The sequence below is a fragment of the Gadus chalcogrammus genome, chromosome 8 (assembly GCF_026213295.1).
Source record: "Gadus chalcogrammus isolate NIFS_2021 chromosome 8, NIFS_Gcha_1.0, whole genome shotgun sequence".
Classification (NCBI taxonomy): domain Eukaryota; kingdom Metazoa; phylum Chordata; class Actinopteri; order Gadiformes; family Gadidae; genus Gadus; species Gadus chalcogrammus.
In genome coordinates this window covers 22,926,160-22,944,922 of record NC_079419.1, presented here as the reverse complement: position 1 = coordinate 22,944,922, position 18,763 = coordinate 22,926,160, and the positions used below count along the sequence as shown (strand labels likewise).

Genomic DNA, 18,763 nt, shown 5'->3' with positions numbered 1-18,763 from the left:
AGCTTGGCATTCTAGCTCAAGAGACTCGATGCGCTTACTACAGGTTTCAGAGGTGCATGGTGGTGTTGCTGGATCAGGCTGGACAGGATTTTCATCACCTGAGTCTTCCAAAGGATCTGTGATGGGGGGCTCTATGACTTGGTCTTCTGTGATGGAGGGCTCTGTGGTTTGGTCTTCTGTTGCTGCATTGTTTTGGGGACAATCAGTTGATGCCCTGATGAAAACACAGAAGCAGCAAATGAAGTTATCATGCATACAATACTGATGACAATGACATGTTTACACGTTTACAGTTTGGGATGTTTCATGGAAACATGACATTATCCTTCATTAAATGACTGGTGTGATGTTTTTGTTTATAACCATATCATGGCAGTTACCTATTTGAACACCGATCACAAGTAGACCCAACATGAAAATAATCAATCAGACGGGGGCTTGATCTAACAACTAGTTTTACCCACCTTAGACGGGTGGCTTCTGCTTTGCCTGCTCTATTTTCTGCAATTTCGCCTTCTGCCTCCTGTTGAACACCTCCAGTCTAGCTTTCCGTCTCCTCTTCTCTGGAGACGGAAGATAGCTAAAAAGCGATGGCACAAAGTCCGGACTTAAAGGGTTGTCACTCTTTCTCCCTACAAAATAAAAAGGAATGTCAACACGGGTTTGTTTACCACTAGCTTACTACAAGCTAATTTGCTAACTGGGTAGGCTGCGCCAGAACCATATCTTGACAAAGGGACGTCACTATGTCCGCTAGTTATAATAACTGGATGGTATGATTCAAGTACTTAGGTAAAATTAAACTGACCAGAAACTTTTTGTAACATGTGTTCGCTGCACAACCGAAATCCAACGGCCGGCGGGTCCCACCTTTCACTGTTGTTCTGTTGGCTCCTGGCTCTTTTAATAGCACTTAACCACATTTGCCTCCTCGCTGCATCTTTTGGGATGCGATAAAATGAACATCCCTTCTTCTTCCCTCGTCTGTTTCGGCAACCTGGTGCACAACAGTTGTCAACCATCCTGTCAAGTGTCACTGTGTCACCGTGACAGCCAGTCAGTGCCTGCCAGATAACTGACGCGATTACTGCCAAAATGGCTACGCCTATCGTTTTTCGGCACGTGACCAGCAACTATGACGACAGGCGCAGGAACTCAATAGGGGTTGTAATACTCATAAAGTATGAGAAAAAAAGAATGTGCTAGACAACCCTTTATTGTTGTAAATCAATTCTATGAGGTCAAACAAATTAAATAATGAACAGTAAATAGGGGCATAATAGGCCCCCTTTAACTAAAGCTTTATAACTACCTGAATATATCAATTCAGCCGTTACATGTAATGCCTAAATGCTTAGTAAGATAATAGAAAATAAAATATAAATAAATCTCTCAAGTTGCCCCCCTCCCAATCCTTACTTTAGGTAAGTTAACACAAAATACTTAACTGATGCTACCGGAACTATTTACTTTCATCTAATAATCATACTAATAATTTATAACTGATTAAAAATAATCGTATTCTTATCTTAATTAGAATTCATGAATGAACAATGCTTCATCAATAAGCATTTTTCTATTTGCGATGAATATTACTAGCCTCCTGTCCCTGAGATTCATAATCGGTGGGACAAAATCAACGTTCTTCAAACTTTAATGTCAGATCCAAGGGGGGAATCAAAATATTATAATGTTTATTATCCCTGAAAACCAGACTGGCTTCAATACTGGAACATATTTAAACTTAAATTCAGGAAGACGACGATCCCCTTCTGTTTTTCATCGATTAATGTCAGGTTCTGAATTCCCTTTCTGTCATCACAGGCTCCTCCCTTCATCGCTCAACCAACCAGGACCTCATGCATTAACAGGGGTCCAATCACTGGTCAACGTGCAGTTTTTGAACCTCTCTCATGCTTTTAGCTTGTCTGTTGTTTTCATTGAGACTCGTTGCAGCCCTCCTCCACCCCCTCCACCTCCGGGATCAGCTCCACCCCCCTCCACCTCCGGGCTCAGCTCCACCCCCTCCAGGAGGACGACCTCCAGGGCCGATGCCCTCAATAGTCTCACAGCGCCTCCACACCAGACACCTAATCACAAAATGTGTTGCCAATAAATGTTGTGGTTCACTTTAAATACTAGCCTCCTGATTGAACATTAAATTCACTTCAAAAAGTAAGGCTAAGTATATAAAATTTGACATTCCTTTTAGTAGATGTGCTTTAAGTGAGATATGTAGGGAACAGTTCTTATATTTTGTAGTAGAGTACTCATCATTTATCTTCAGCTGTTTGGTAATCACTTGGTTCTCTCTTATCAGGGAGTGTATTGAACACATCTTGTCCACCCTCCCTAGTGTGATGCAGACACAAAGTGTTTCTCAGGGAAAGACGGTAATATAGTAGCCATTATTTAAGTTGCATGACAACTAAAGTCTTATAATACACAACATTCAAGATGATACTTGTCAACATGATACATCTTACATCTGTTTTTATTCCGTCTGCCGTTAAAAGGGCTGACTAACTCTTTAAATTCTAATCACCGGCCACAAATTCCCTTATTAATTTGGGGGAGGGGGGGACTTTGCTTTAAACAAATGTTCTTGACGAATCAGCTTATAGAGTAGAGAGGAAAATAAGGGTTGTCATCTTTCCCCTCGTCAACCTCACTTTGAACTCCGGAATGGTGTAGCATTTTAGCGCCATAGTATTTGTTGCGTCATGAAAAGTTGGCATCCATGTATTGTATACGTTATGTTCAGAATTTAACATAGAATATATGAGTTCAGAGTGCAATGATTGATATATATTTTTGCATTTGTAATGTAATGTTTCACATTAACTAGTCGGCAGGAAACAGGAGGAGTAAACACAGGAACATACTGGTATAAAAAGAATAACAAGACACAAATGTGGCAATAAACATATCCAGCCAATCCAAACCCATCTTAACCCAGGTCAAATGTTAGTCCCCATCCTATGTTGCATTCTCAACCTCTAAACTAATTTACTTTTGCAAATAATTTTGCTTTATAATGGTCATTGTTTCTATCATAGATTGTTGTACAGATTCACTCCATTAGGTCATTGATTTATTATTTCTTTATTAGCGAAGTTAACACACTAAGAATCTGTTCACAAGCAATTTATTTTCGCACTGCTGCATAAAGGACTAAGACAAACATGCATGAGCATATGGGCATCAGTATGACGACTTTACTATGCTATTCTATACCACATACACTGTACTGTTCTAGGTATACTATGCTGATTATACCATGCAAATACATAGCCATACATATCAAATTGATTTTGAAAATAGCAAAAATATAAGCAAAATATATTCCAGTTGTTCATGATTGCAGGAATTTACTTGTTAATTTATTTTGATAATATGATTTTGAATATCTAAATTTCTTACCTTAATTTAAAGAAGATCACATTTAGCAATCATCATCATGTTACCGAAGTTAAAAAACATTACAATGTCCTTATGGGAAGATTTAATTTGTATCTAATTCAACCTTTTTTTCACGATTTTCCTCAGACAATGCAGATCACAAAATATGAGTAATGCCCAAAATAAATAATGAAAATAAAATATAATAATTCAACATAGTGAGGAGGGTTGGATCCAGAAGAAGTTGTATGTAGGCAGGCACAAGGCAGGCCAGAGAAGAGGCTCTTTACTTGAAAGATGAGCGAACCACGCGCCCCTTCAGAGGCTGTGGTGGCCGGTAGTTGTCCACCATGCAACATGGAGCCTCTCCCTCAGCATTGAAGTGTAGACAGCGAAACTGAGCCATCTGATTAGATGGTCAGGAAAACAATAAAGAGACAGAAACAGTCCAGAGTCAAATTTAGATCCAAGCTTCTGATGGCAACAAACAGAATTGATTCTGATTAATTTGGCCTTACTGTGTTAGGTAACACAGCTACCCTTGTTCAGCTATTGATTTTTTTTTGTAATTGTGGTCCAATATAACAATAAAATAACTATGTTTGCATCTGCATACATAGTTGTGGATTTGTACAGAACAGCGCTATCTGAATGTCCTCATGAACCAACAGTTATGGGTGGGTAGAAGTAAGCAGTAGTGAGATACAGCCTCCCCCAATACCAGCCCGTTAAGGACCCAGCATGTCTTATCTCTCTTGTGCATTCTTGCTGAGATCTGACTACTCCCTTTGGAGAATTATTGCAGATATGCTTGCCTTGTTTTGCCTCTCATGCATTGCTATTACGTCATCTAAATCCCTTTAAGCTACACTTTTGCAAATTGTCAATTTATTTAGCAAATAATGATAATTGGTTTCATAAAGTTTGGTTTGTGAATATATATATATATATTCATAAATCTGAATATGAATAGATATAATCATAAATATGAATATGAATTTGCTACATATTTATTTTTCCAACATTAAAAATATTTAATATATTTTAAAGAAAGTGCCTGCGATCACAATATATTTACCTAAAAGATTTATGCTACAGTATAGTAAAAAATATAGATTGTTTTATATATGAACAAAAGAAAAACACCTGACAAGTAATAATGTGCCTAGCCCTCAAAGAGGGACATGAATGCATTAAGCCAATTATACAATTCATCTGCCATTATGGAAATACTGGACATAAACTAGCATATTCCTACTATGGTTATGGTACTATGGGTACTTGGACCTGGTTCATTGAGGACACTTGAAGCCTTTAATAACACGTCATTGTTTTCTGAAAAATGTAATCAATACCACCAATCTGATAAATACTAGTAAACTAGTAAAAAAAGGCTAATTATTTAATTAAAAAGGCTAATTATTTAATTAAAAAGGCTTAATTTCTCCTGCTAAAACGGGGGTTAACTAAACCTTACTTAGTGACTGGTTATTTGTATTATGATATTTATTAATTACATCAAATTCGATTTATATAAGTTGTTCATGAAATAGGAATCACAAACAATAACTGCAAACTATATTGTGAAATGGAAGTTATGAAATGATGGAATAGAAAAGGATAGGTGAAGAAATACAACCTGTGCAGGGCTGACACAGATGGGCTCTTTCAGAACAATCCAAGTGACACTCTCTAGCAGAGGAGGAGTAGTCAGGGAGCCATCATAAGTCCAGTAGTCCAGAGAAACAGGAAGAAGGGTTTTTGGATCAAAGTTTTCAAAGATGTACTGCTTGCCCTGCATAGAGGAGATTATAAAATAATAGATTATAATATGTAAGCAGTTTGCTTAACTCGATCCCTAAAGTGCCCATGCATTTCGGGGAGGAAAAAGTGTTGAAGTTTTACATTAATGTGAAGGCACATATATGCTTAATTAGGGTAACTTGCCTTGGATTTGATTGCAATCAATGCATCCAGAACTTTTTGCAGTCTAGGATTCGCTGAACCAATCTGGGGTATAAAGAAATGAAGTAACAAACAGACACACATTAATTGACTGGACTGTTGGCAGAGTGCTCTTGATATTCATCAAGGTTATATCCTAAGCCGAAGGATAATCATAAAGTGGAATATCTGCCGTTTCTATTGTTTGGGAACCTAACAACATCTATAATGCTGAATCACAGGCCTGATGCCTGACAGATAAAGAACTATGGAAGTTTGGCTACAGAACATAGGCTGCATGAAGGCTCTTTTGCTTCCAACACAATTGGCTTTGAGGTTTTGTTGTCATGCAGATTTTTGGAATAATAACACACATTCGATAAAACAGTTATTTGATTTTAGCTCTAGAAATGTCCAAGTAAGGATACATGGATATTTTACTCATCCATGTAATAGGGGTACGAATGATCAAATGCCTGGACTGCAGGTATCAGTTCCTCATTGCAGTCGAACAGTGGTTAAACCCAATAATTTATATCAAAATACAGCCTTTCTTTCATTATCCTGGTTGCCTTCTATGTGTCTCTAGCCACTTATTGATCGAATTATAAAACCTATGTTGGACTTCATAGGTCAACTGTCATAGTCAAACGATTATTTTTTTTTACATTGTTAAAAGTCATAATGAAGACATTCAACACATTCAATAAATTCAAAGCCGATTAAATATATAATTGAGATATAAATAATATAAAAGCAATTTCCAAAGGGTACTTAATATACATTGTGTGTAGAATAACTAGCTGCAGCATTTCTATGGGCATTTGTTCCTTCATAATGACCTGAGTGAACTTTGAGCGTAATTAAAAAATTTAAATCAAGTTAGTTGTTCAGGAAGATGATTAACAAAACAAAATGAAAACACAAGAAGAAACTAGACAATTCAAATGTAAACTGATTTACATTCTCGTACTACTGAGAGTCCAAAATGCTTGTAAACACCACCAATTAATTCAAAATAAGAAATCACCTTGAGAAAGACCCCCACAACAGCCAGGCCATCAGGCTGGCTGGCAGCCTCACCGAAGCTGGGATACTTGGTGTTCCAATGCACCAGATGGAGCTGTTACAGAAAGTAGAATGAAACATTATATGATGCTCAATCCACCTTTCTCACTTATCATTGTCAGAGTGCTTTGCTGGGGGGCCCTTATCATCGCCTGACATGCCTCCCTTCCTGATAAGACTCACAGAAGGAGAACATGAAAACTTGATATAGATTCAAGTTTGGGAATCAAACTTGAGTCGCTAGAGCAACATGGTATTAATTTGTTTCTGTGTGTGCTTAATTTCAGGGCTTAGTTAACTTAGTTAATCAGTATTAGTTTTTGTTTAAAACGTTAGATAGTGTGTATGTTAATTATACGATTTTATCATCTTTTGGTTTTTCCCTCAGGGTCGCTTTACCTTCTAATATTTAAAAAATCATTTGCGCAAAAAGAGTCAAAGTTCAACATAGTTCACTTCTATAATATATAAAGACAGTACCTCACAAGGGAACATGAATCCTTTGACTGTGTGCTCGGAACCTCTGTCATCACTGGCACCCCAGTGAAAATGAAATTGCTTAAGACGATAGATTCCAGAAATTGGACCGGCAGTCAACGCTTGGGAGTTGTGGAGAGAGGGCAGAAATCAGACTAAGTAGGACATTTCATGGTTCAATAAAAAAAGATAATTGGATATTATTTCTTAAGAGTGGCTGTGGGTATACAGCGCCCCTTTTTTTTTTTTCTTCTTACGATTATTGCACTGGAAAATGCATTGTGCAATATCAAAACAACTCAAATGATGCTAGGTATTCAGGAGAAATGCTTAGAAGTGGAGAATGCAACCAAGGTATCCAGATTACCTGCAGATCGATAATAGTTATTCCTGATGAAGTTGTTATAGTGTCAGACTTTAGCGTCCCCATATAATCACTTACACACTGACACTGTTTATCAAGCCATTGTTTTTAAGGTCTGATTAGCAGATCAGTGCCCCACATGTCAACATGATACATTTTCAAGGACAGCTGCAGACAGAGTAGTTCAGTTCAGTTCATTAAGAGCCTAGAAGAGGCAGTACTCACTAGAAGTATTTTCATCATCTACATAGTCAACCTGGAAGGAGTGTCCATTGTTGAGGATGCTGCTTGAATTGGACGGGTCGTACTTTAGTTTAAGTGGCTTCAGAGAACGTTCGTACAGGGCCTGGTTTGGAATGATGTTGATCGGAGACTGCCTGGGTCCATTAGCAACAGGAAACCCTTTTTCCCAAGTCTCAGGCCCTACGAAACAGAATTAGATAGAGAAACAATGCCTTTAATGAAGCTCTCCGAAAAATACGGTGAAACTAGGAAAATCATAATTTCATCCTTAATTCTATTAAACTGTATTTACAATATAAATATGAACTTAATCAAATAGGTGCTATAAATATAATGCAAATGCCTCACCATTATATGGTCCATATCCCCATGCATGAGACATCGCAAGTTTGCGGTTTCAAATACAACCACAGAATTAAGAGTGACACCTAAAATGCCCCAGGAAAGGCTGTTGCAAGGCTTTATATGCGTGTATTGCCTGAGTTTGCTTATCAGACTGTCACACTTAGTTAACCAACGCTTGTGACAGAATCTCACTGCCTTAAGTAACCTTGTGCACCCTCTGGTGGTATTCTATGATACTTTACTAGTTTTCTTGTCCATGTAATAATTGTAATCTTGCGCTGTTATTCTAGAGAGAGAGAGAGAGAGAGAGAGAGAGAGAGAGAGAGAGAGAGAGAGAGAGAGAGAGAGAGAGAGAGAGAGAGAGAGAGAGAGAGAGAGAGAGAGAGAGAGAGAGAGAGAGAGAGAGAGAGAGAGAGAGAGAGAGAGAGAGAGAGAGAGAGAGAGAGAGAGAGAGAGAGAGAGAGAGAGAGAGAGAGAGAGAGAGAGAAACTATGTTCATTATCCCGGTCAAGAGATAAAAATGTCACTGGTTACTGCTTACTTTATGTTTTAGCTTTGCACTTTTTGACAAAGGTTTTGAAGTAACAAATACAATACGATCAGCAGATCAATAAATATAATAGATTAAAAAAAAAAATGTTAAACACAAATTATGAAAACCATGAACTATAAACCCAAAGTAATGATGACAATGTACTGTAATTTAACAATTAATGTACCAAGAAATTGTACACAAGGATACAGAGGTTTTTAAACTTATATTCAAGATTTACAAGATTGACTTGAAATGCTCTCCACATGACCCTGTGGCGAGCACAAGGTTTTACTACCAAGAGGCTGAAATTACAACAATGTAAAGGGGAGGCATGTCAATTAGTGTATAGATACAAATGCTATAAGAGTTTAAACTTTCCCTCCTCATAGACTTGGACACAACCACATTACTAAAAGATCTCTGGTGTTAAATAAAATATAAAATGTATGAATAAGGATGTTTTATGAAAAAAAAAAGTGTTGAGTCATAACAGAGTTTAGCTGATGTTTACTCTTGTGTGGTATAATAACTGATTTGCGGTAAGTTGTTGCTTTTAAAAATGATATTAATTAAGTAGAATATTTATAATATACTGTATATAGAATGACAATATTTATCCACAATTTCAATGTGTCATATTATAATATCTATTGCCTAATTATCACAAAATAATTTAGATGGAGTGTGGTCATCTAGGTGGAGTGTGGCCCCCACCTATAGGTGGAGTGTGGCCCCCTAGGTGGAGCAGGGCCCCATACGTGGAGTCTGGTCACCTAGGTGGAGTGTGGCCCCCAAATACATGGATAGTGGCCTCTTAGGTGGACTGTGGCCACATCCTAGGTGGAGTGTGGGACCCTCCTAGGTGGAGTGTGGGACCCTCCTAGGTGGAGTGTGGCCCCCTAGATGGAGTGTGGCCCCCTAGGTGGAGTGTGGCCACTTTGGTGGAGTGTGGCCCCCTAGGGGGAGTGTGGGCCCCCTAGGTGGAGTGTGGCCCCCTAAGTGGAGTGTGGCCACCTTGGGGGAGTGTGGCCCCCTAGGGGGAGTGTGGCCCCCTAGGGGGAGGCCACACTCCACCTAGGTGGCCACACTCCACCTAGGGGGCCACAGACTTATTTTGGAGCGCCTGGTCCTCTGCCAATGCTACCGCGACAACAGCTTTCCGGGTGGCGTCCATGTTTTCCTCCAACGACCAAGCGAAATAATAAAACGCTTGGTGGGCGTGGCGTCAGATCCGAGATCCGAGTGGGTTCGCAGAGAATACTCGAACGCAGCATAAGCATTCCACTGTGCGATCATCCCTGCTGCATATGCCATGCAATGCTCACACATTGTTGAAATGATATGCTGGATGCTTTATTCTTTCTATGTGGCTTTTAGTTAATGATCGGGCTATAATAAGACCATGTTGGCTATATTCGCTGACAACAGGGGACATTTCATAGTGGTTGGACATTTTAGCGAGCCAACAGGCTTTTTGTCGGGACGCGGAACACGCAACTCAAAATCGGGATGACATTGCAGCTCATCCGCGGATCTCTACTAACTAGACTTCACTGTTCTACACAGAGGACCGCCATCATAATGCCTAGTATAGGAACTCGGGATCCATTGTTATCAACACTTTGTTGCTGCGTTCAAGCTGCCTGAAGCACTGCATTAAACACGACCAAAATTTCTACAGTCAAATAAGATAAGATAAGATAGACTTTATTGTCATTGTACAGTCACCTATAGGCCTACAACGAAATTGGGAAATCCAAAAGCCATCTATAATAATGATTGCGATGATGATGAGGATTATGATGACGATGATGACAATGAAGAAAGTTATTATGATGATTCAGTGTTTACTATGCGGCGACGACCCATTATTTGGATCACAACGGTGCTGCAGCGCGCCGCTTCCTATTGGTGACAGGGGCGGCAATTGACGCGAGTGAAATTCGCACTGCGACGCTTCGGCGCGGCTTTAGGATGATGAGGTGTCACGCGCTGTTCGACACATGCGCGCGCATTTGGCCCCCCCACCACTGAAATCGTTCCGGCGCCACCACAACTACTACAACTGCACTGCTAGTTGTTGGATTTAATGTTGGGCCACTGTTTTTCAGTTTTGTGCCATCATTGAATGAGGATGTACCAAAAAAATACTTATCACTCATGTGGCTCTTTTAAAACAAACTTGTTGTTTTAAAAACTATGTAGGCCTATCGACTGACACATTTTAGATTCTTTTTTAAACTAGTTTATTTTTACAATGGACCTCATGTTTGAAATGTATGTGATAGAAAACGATACAAGCGGCGTATTGATCTACTGTGCTCAGTCAGCAGCAAGTAGAACCGACAAGTCAGCGGGCAATATGCCTGATTATTACACGGGTCTTTTCAACGTTCCGTTCACTTGCATGGGCACTTCACAACTTCCGGCGGTCAATTATTTTTGGGTAATTCATTGGCAACGGATGAATAATGACTGCTGTCAAGGTAAACAAAAGGACTTTTTGCCTTTGGTATCACTCCGCACGTAGTCCGGTAACTTGTCAATGTAATAAGCAGGATATGTATCAACCCAAGCGCTGTCGGTTGCTAAGCGACGACGTCAACGTCTTGGGCGGACTATTTCTCTGCTGATCAACACTATGAATGCTGGTAACAAATACATTGTAAATCAATTGTTTTGTTTTGGGAAGTAGCCGTGTAATAAGCGGGACAATGTATAGAACTTCGCCGGTCATTATCGAAAAATAAGCCCCTTCATGGCGAAGCAAGACACCTCCGCTGCGCGTCGGTGTCCTGTTCGCCCTGTCGGGGATTATTTTCTCGATAATGACCAGGGTTCTATACATTATACCTTGCTTATTACACGGGTCTTTTCAACGTTCCGTTCACTTGCATGGGCACTGCACAACTTCCGGCGGTCAATTCTTTTTGGATAATTAATTAGCAATGGATGAATAATGACCGCTGTCAAGGTAAACAAAAGGACATTTTGCCTTTGGTATCACTCCGCACGTAGTCCGGTAACTTGTCACTAGGTGCGTTTCCATCCCCCTAATTTAATGCGAACTTTGAAGTATCGAATCAGTAAACGGTGATGGAAACACCAAAATTTCCATCAAAATCCTCTAATTCGCAAAGAGTGATTTTTTAGGTATATAGAATGCATGAAATCCTATCTACCAAATTCAAAATGTTCTGGGGGAGGACACCCAGATCCCCCTTCCATTACTACGCCCCACACACAAAAATAATCACTAGTCGCCACTGATACACACATATATATCCACATATTTTGTTCTTATTTGAATTATTTTGTAGCTTCTCTCATATCCCTGTACACAAACAGCTGCACCTCCAGTCACCAGTCTGTCAAGCTCCTGAAGTTCGCGGACGACACCACGCTCATTGGGCTCATCTCTGGCGGGGATGAGTCCGCCTACAGGTGGGAGATTGACCATCTGGTGACCTGGTGCAGCCAGAACAACCTGGAGCTTAACCCTTTAAAAACAGTGGAGATTATTGTGGATTACAGGAAGAACCCAGCCCCATCCACCCCCATCATCCTGTGTGGCTCCCCAGTCGACTCTGTGGAGTCCTGCCGCTTCCTGGCACCATCATCACCCAGGACCTAAAATGGGAGCTCAACATCAGGTCCCTCACCAAAAAAGGCCAACAGAGGATGTTCTTCCTGCGCCAGCTGAAGAAATTCAACCTGCCAAAGACTATGATGGTGCACTTCTACACTGCAATCATTGAGTCCATCACTGTCTGGTACACTGCTGCTACGGCTAAGGACAAGAGCAGACTGCAGCGTATCATACGCTCTGCGGAGAAGGTGATTGGCTGCAACCTTCCAACCCTCCAGGACCTGCACAGCTCCAGGACTCTGAGGCGGGCACGCAAGATTATGGCCGACCCCTCCCATCCTGGTCACAGTTTATTTGGAACTCTCCCCTCTGGCAGGAGGCTGCGGTCCATCAGGACCAAAACCTCCCGCCACTTGAACAGTTTCTTCCCCTCTTCAGTTGGGTTCCTTAACAAGTCCCAGGACCACCACCCCCACTGACTGACACTGACTCTGGCACTCATACCCATCACCAATATGTAAATTCTTATATTATTGTATCTTAAATTCTTAAATTCTTGTATCTTTACTTTAGTTTTTAATTTATTTATTCTATTTGATCCTTTTTTAATTGATTGCTTATGTTCCTGCTTGTTTATATGGTGTTATATATATATATATCTCTTCTTCATTGTTCATTGTTATTGTCTTAATGTATGCACCTTGATCACCAAGCCAAATTCCTGGTTGGTGTAAAATCCTTCTTGGCAATTAAATCCTTTCTGATTCTGATTCTGATTCTGATCCGATTCGTTGAAGTGTGTGGTGGTGGCCCTCTGATGGTGATGATTAAAATGGTGGCCCTTTTAATCACGAAATTTACCCATCCCTGCTCTGGAGTCCCCCCTTTCATCGTATTAGAAGCTGGGCCTACAATCAGACGCTAAACCAAATACTGCTTTAATCTACGGTTTTGGTGACTGCCCTTTGGTCTCTGTAATGCCCAATGGTACTAGCGCTCTTCCCTAGAGACAGCAGCTTGGTATATCTGGACGATATCGTGGCTGAGGACTGACTCAGGATCCATCCAGAGATGTACCTTCTGAACGGCGGAACTCCTTTCTGAGGTGAGGGAAGGAGCTGTGGCCACAGAGGATGGTCAGGTGTCTGCGGTTGGAGGCTAGCCGGAGTCCTGCAGCCCCCCAGTAGCTTTTCGGTTGGCCTACTATAGGAAGTGTGCATTGGGATTTGCTGTGGTATTGGCAATTATTGCCTTATAAGCATACACCTCATATTGATGGCCTTGATGCTTTTGAAAATCAACTGACACTTTGACATCCATTTTTTCAAAGTTTCAGTCTTAGGAAGAAGAGCGATTCAACGTGATTAATCACAGAAAATGTTGTAATTAATTAGTTTTTTTATCGAATGACAGCCCATTACCTGTATGCAAGTATATATACACATACATGTGTATACACATGTATATACACACATACCTATATACCTTAACATACATATAAACATATATATACACACATACACACATATATAGGCCTACTGTCTATACACATATACACACATATATACTAACACATACATAAATTCTGACCAAGGCTTTTGCCTCACATAGTAACATATTGAGGTAGAATACTCTTACTTGGTGTTCATTTTTATTGATATAATAATACTAAATGTAAAGCTTTATAATCAGGAGACGGTACCCCGTCCTGGCCCTCCCACGTTGTGTACCCGGTAAAGGACCATATATATCATCATGTGTATATATAGCATTCTGCTGCAGAGCAGGTGCCCGCCGCCCACACACACACATCTCCTCATCCTAACCAGCCCTTCACAGCGCACATCGCTTCGCTTCCAGACATGATCTTAGATGTACAGTTCGCGACAGGAATTACAGTCAGCTCTCTAAAATGATTTAGCGAGTTTGTTGAGGTAAGCTCTTTCCATTAATCGGCGCTCTGGGTTTATACATATTTATATATATATTTGGGCTGTTGATCGGAGGGTTAAACTGTGTCTCCGTCAGAGACCCACTGGTGGTTGAACACCCACTCTCTGTCAGGAAACGACTCACTGAAACGACTCGTTTCTTCACAGCATTATGTGGTTCTTTGTCGCAACAGAAATGATCTTAGACATCGAGATGGATCGAGGGAGAAAAGGAAAATCGTGATTGATACTAAAATGTTCATATCGTATCCATTGATCAGCAGCCGAGGTTTACTTTCTAGTCGATGTATCGGACGTGGGCTGATCGATCTCTTTCTGAGGCAGCGATGTCATTCGCTTATAGCCTAAAGTCATTTATTCTGTGAGTGAGAGCATTATAGCAATATAATCAGTTGTCCGCGGAGGTTTGGGGAGTGATTAGTGCGAACTGCCATGCCAGGGAACTGTGTCCACTGTAGGCGTCATGAACATCTCGGTCCTCCTCGCCGAGGCGCAACATCACACATGAGGCTCAGAGGCGCAACATCACACATGATGAGGCTCAGAGTCTCAACATCATACAGGATGAGGCTCAGAGGCTGAACATCACATATGATGATGAGGCTCAACATCACACGTGATGAGGCTCAGAGGCTCAACATCACAAATGAGGAGGCTCAGAGGCTCATCATCACACATGATGAGGCTGAACATCACACATGATGAGGCTCAGAGGCTCAACAACACACATGATGAGGCTGAACATCACACATGATGATGAGGCTCAACGTCACACATGATGAGGCTCATAGGCTCAACTACACACATTATGATGAGGCTCAGTTCTACCAGCAGATTGACCCAGCAATTGTTAGAGCTTTTCTCTTGGTTCTATGAACATCCTTACTGTACCGAAAGCGATATATTGTTGTTTCTTTTTCTTCTGAAAAATTAACTTATTGTAAGTCGCTTTGGATAAAAGCGTTTGCTAAATGCCCTAAATGTAAATGTAATATTAACAGTGTTTTTTATGCATGTTCGGTGCCAACAGTTAAGATTGTTCAATCTCTGGTCTCATCTTTCTTGCTATTGTCTTGTTTCTCTCTCCCCCTGAATGTTCATTTCAGTTATCTTTGTTATCCTGAAATGACGTCAACGCAATCGAAAACAAATCTTATGGACACATGAATATTATAAATATGCTACTTTTTTGCTTCTGTTCTTAGTTGGTCGAAGATGTTGTTGCATGATAAGTATAAATGCATTGGTGACAAAAGCGCAGCGGCCTAGAAATAAGTTCATAACAAAGGGAAACTTTCATGCCAATATTTGTTTGAGATTTGGCATTTAGCGATCAATCTTAACGCCCCGTGAAAGAAAATCGGACTACATTTGCTGGACTGCTGTAGTTAAGAATCTTAAAACCACAATTTCTTACATCATGGTTCATTCATTTCAAGTGTCCCCCCCCTTTCAAAAATGACCTTTAATGAAGGGTAAAGGGTATTGGTTAGGGGTGTGCATCTCTCCTTTATAGGACGATCCGATCTGTACCTAAATACAAGTGCTACGATACGATTCAGGGACGATACATTTTAATATAGAACGATTCAATCTTCTAACGATCTTGTGCGATTTGATCAGATATGATTCAATCTGATAGATACAGTTAATATTTGTTTAATGTTAACGCATACATTTTCTATTAATTAAAATAAGCCTTCTTCTTTTTCTACTTTCAAATAGATAGCCTATGCTATAGGGACGATGTAAACTTAGGTTTTCATATTTGGTCTTTATGGCATGGGGAAAAAATGGAAGACAAATGTATCAATTTAGAACTATATTTATTCTATTTAGTCTACGTATTTGTTTATTTATAGACTTTATCGCTACCCTACTCAATTTACAAATAGCGAGGCTTTCTTTCTTCTTATAAAACCCACATCACTTCCACACGTTTGATTTCAGATTAGCTGGTTCACTGAGAATCGTTTCACAGTTTTCGGACATTTTGTATTGTTCTATTTTTAATAGAACAACTCCGGAATGTTGTTCCCTGCTCGCGAGACGTAGAGACATGCTCGCAAACATACACAAACACACACACTGATCCTCCAGCGTCCTAAAATTCAATTTTTCAGATCCATATGGAAACGGAATGAAAACTGTTGACAATGCTTTCTTGATATCAGGCTAAAGCTTCACTCAACCAAATCACAACGTTTAAATCGGTGCATTGACAGATTTTTGGTCATTTTAAATCGATTCAGGGGCCCAGGTATCGATGTAGTCGCATCTGTGTTAATCCAACCGGTAACTGATTCGTATCGGTGAATTTTTACATCCCGTTATTGGGTAATTGTGAGAATAGAACAGATACAATTAACACAGTATCATTCTGGAGGAATCAATTTGCCTCCTTGCATGCCCTCCAGTAAAATTACATATTTGGTTTGATGGGTTGCATGTGCCGGCATTCACAAATGCAGCCATAGATCATCGGTATATATATATATATATATATCTTAAACGCTCCATGTAGAATTCAAGTATCGCACATTTCATTGAGGCCCTTTAAGGGGAATTGATTTTCTGTCTCTGATTAGAACTGTCACTCTATGGTGGGTTGTTTACCTTGGCGCTGAGGCACTTTCTGCCATTACAGCAAGTTGCGTGTAATGCGTGTAATGACAGATGTTAGTCAAGTATTTATGTAGGTTTGTGCTTGTTCGCTACGGCAATGTACCCTGGTGACCCTTGTAATCTGGCCTGGTCATTGTTTCTCTGCAAGTGAGTTTTGTTAGATATGATGCTAATTAGTTTCGCTACTAGCTATGCTGGCTATGAGCCCATTGATCTGTGTACCATTAGAGTAGTGAACTAAACTCTCTTATACAGTCACACTGTCCATAACTTTTGAGATTGTATTCTAAGCCCCTCTCATAGTCAGGCTACCTAGATAGCTAGCTTAATAATGTATTCAGCTCCTAATACAGGAACATTCATATATAAGTGATATGGCGTATGTGTGTGCATGTTGAAAAGTAAATTGCTTGCATGTTATTACTGTTCATCAATATATACATTCAGGTATCATTTTCCCCCTTAGAACCACATCCTTCCTCCAAGAAATGTTCCTAAACCGATGCTAGTCTCTGTGTTCTCAGAGTCACGCCCCAATAGCGTTTGCCAGCTCCATTCCGCACATCTGCAGATGTTATCCATTTAAATTCTCTTTTCTACAAATGTGTCTTGGATATTAGTTAGCTTATATACCAACAGAACAGGCAGACTCTCTAAACGAAACTAAACTAACTACGTAGCCTACACAATACGCTACGCGTTCCACACTCATTGGCAAAACGGTGCTGTTTGTTTGTGTTACATGCATACAGGTGCATCTCAATGAATTAGAATATTGTGGAAAGATTAATGAATTTCAATAATTCAATTTAAAAAGTCTAACTCATATTATATACATATATATATATATTCCACCAGCAGTGAAATATGCCAAGCCTGTATTTGAGTGGTATCAGTGGTACAAACGTGATGGCCCCAAAAGGTGACATTCTTCTGCCAGAAAAGGAAAAAAATTAGCACTGCACGGCGCCCACGCCCCCTTCCTATGATTCATGCCACATTTCTCTAAACAAACTCTGTTTAAGTGACTCATAAAATCCTGTCTGTGTTGCTCAGACCTACTATATGAAGCAGTGCTAAAAAATCAGAAAAACTCAGTCGTATCTATTAGAATTCTTTGTGTGAAATGACTAATCAAAAATAAGTGAAGTACAATAGTCACCCCCTAATCACCCCAAACTCCAGTCCACCTCAACAGAGCACATTACTAGGTATTATTTGCCTTTGCCTGGACCTGTGCTTTTTTTCCTCTTTTGAGCAGCTATGTACCTCACTTATGCTTTCCTGTTCTCCTACACAGCCGTTCCCTGCTTTATTATATAACAAATATATATCTATTAGTATATATTAATATATGCTATATAAAAAATAATATATATTTTTTCAAGTTTAGAAAGAAGAACACAGACTTGTTCAACCTTGTTCATAACAATGCGCGGTTACACTGACCAGCCCTATAGCATATATAGTATATGCTATGTTTATCACTAGGTTGTGTGGCGAATTTCACGTCCAACTTTGCTCATTATAACACGAACAGTAACACAACGATTGTACTAAAAAGTATCAATGTTTTCGTGGGCCGTAACCATGGAGATAACAAGCCCCACCCTTTCCTACAACACTCAATCCAAACCCCTTTTTTTTAATCTCAGTGTTCGAATTAAACCTAAAACCGTTGATCCACTGGCTCTTTAACATGACAAGCTAACCTTATCAACCGCATAATTACTTCTATAAAACAGTGATTGTGTTCTCCACGCTGCCTGGAAGTGGAGTTAGCAGGTTGCGCGCGCCATCGCGCGGCAGCATTCTATCAGCAGCAGCAGTTCAGCAGCCAGAGGGCGAAGTCATCACCCACCCTACTCTGTCTCTCCTTGGCTAGTACTCGTCATTGATAACTTGGATGAGGCGCAGACCCCCTCTCAACAATGTTTTTTTAGCACTTTAGCACTTTTTAAGTAAGATTTGCCCTTTAAACTTTAGTCCTGCTGAGGTGTTATAGAAGCCCATCTACACTACCCCCATACATTTTCCATGGTTTTCAGATCAGGAGAGTTTTCTGGCCAATCAGCACACAGATAAAAGCACCTATAGTCATTTAACCAGGTATTGGTACTTTTGGCAGTGTGGGAAGGTGCCATGCCCGGCAGGAAACATGAAATGCTCTAAAAGGTCCTGGTAGATGAGTGCGTTGGCTATTGACTTGATAAATTGGA

The 18,763-nt window shown here is 40.1% G+C and overlaps 2 protein-coding genes across 2 annotated transcripts in view; one reads left to right on the top strand and one right to left on the bottom strand.

Annotated features, from left to right (window-relative positions):
- Positions 1-3,065: 3,065 nt before the first annotated feature.
- On the bottom strand, positions 3,066-7,970 carry cahz (carbonic anhydrase). The gene is made up of 7 exons (XM_056597145.1): positions 7,847-7,970; positions 7,481-7,678; positions 6,895-7,013; positions 6,377-6,469; positions 5,350-5,412; positions 5,042-5,197; positions 3,066-3,808 (listed from the first exon to the last, which is right to left on the bottom strand). Exons 1-7 carry the CDS (start codon positions 7,878-7,880, stop codon positions 3,689-3,691), a joined length of 783 nt encoding a protein of 260 aa, XP_056453120.1. The 5' UTR covers positions 7,881-7,970; the 3' UTR covers positions 3,066-3,688.
- A 5,570-nt stretch (positions 7,971-13,540) lies between these two features.
- dlgap1a (discs, large (Drosophila) homolog-associated protein 1a) overlaps positions 13,541-18,763 on the top strand; it is a 105,044-nt gene continuing 99,821 nt past the window's right edge. Inside the window, exon 1 of the mRNA XM_056597519.1 lies at positions 13,541-13,901. The gene's annotated coding sequence lies outside the window, so the exon portion shown is untranslated. The remainder of the gene's footprint in view (positions 13,902-18,763) is intronic.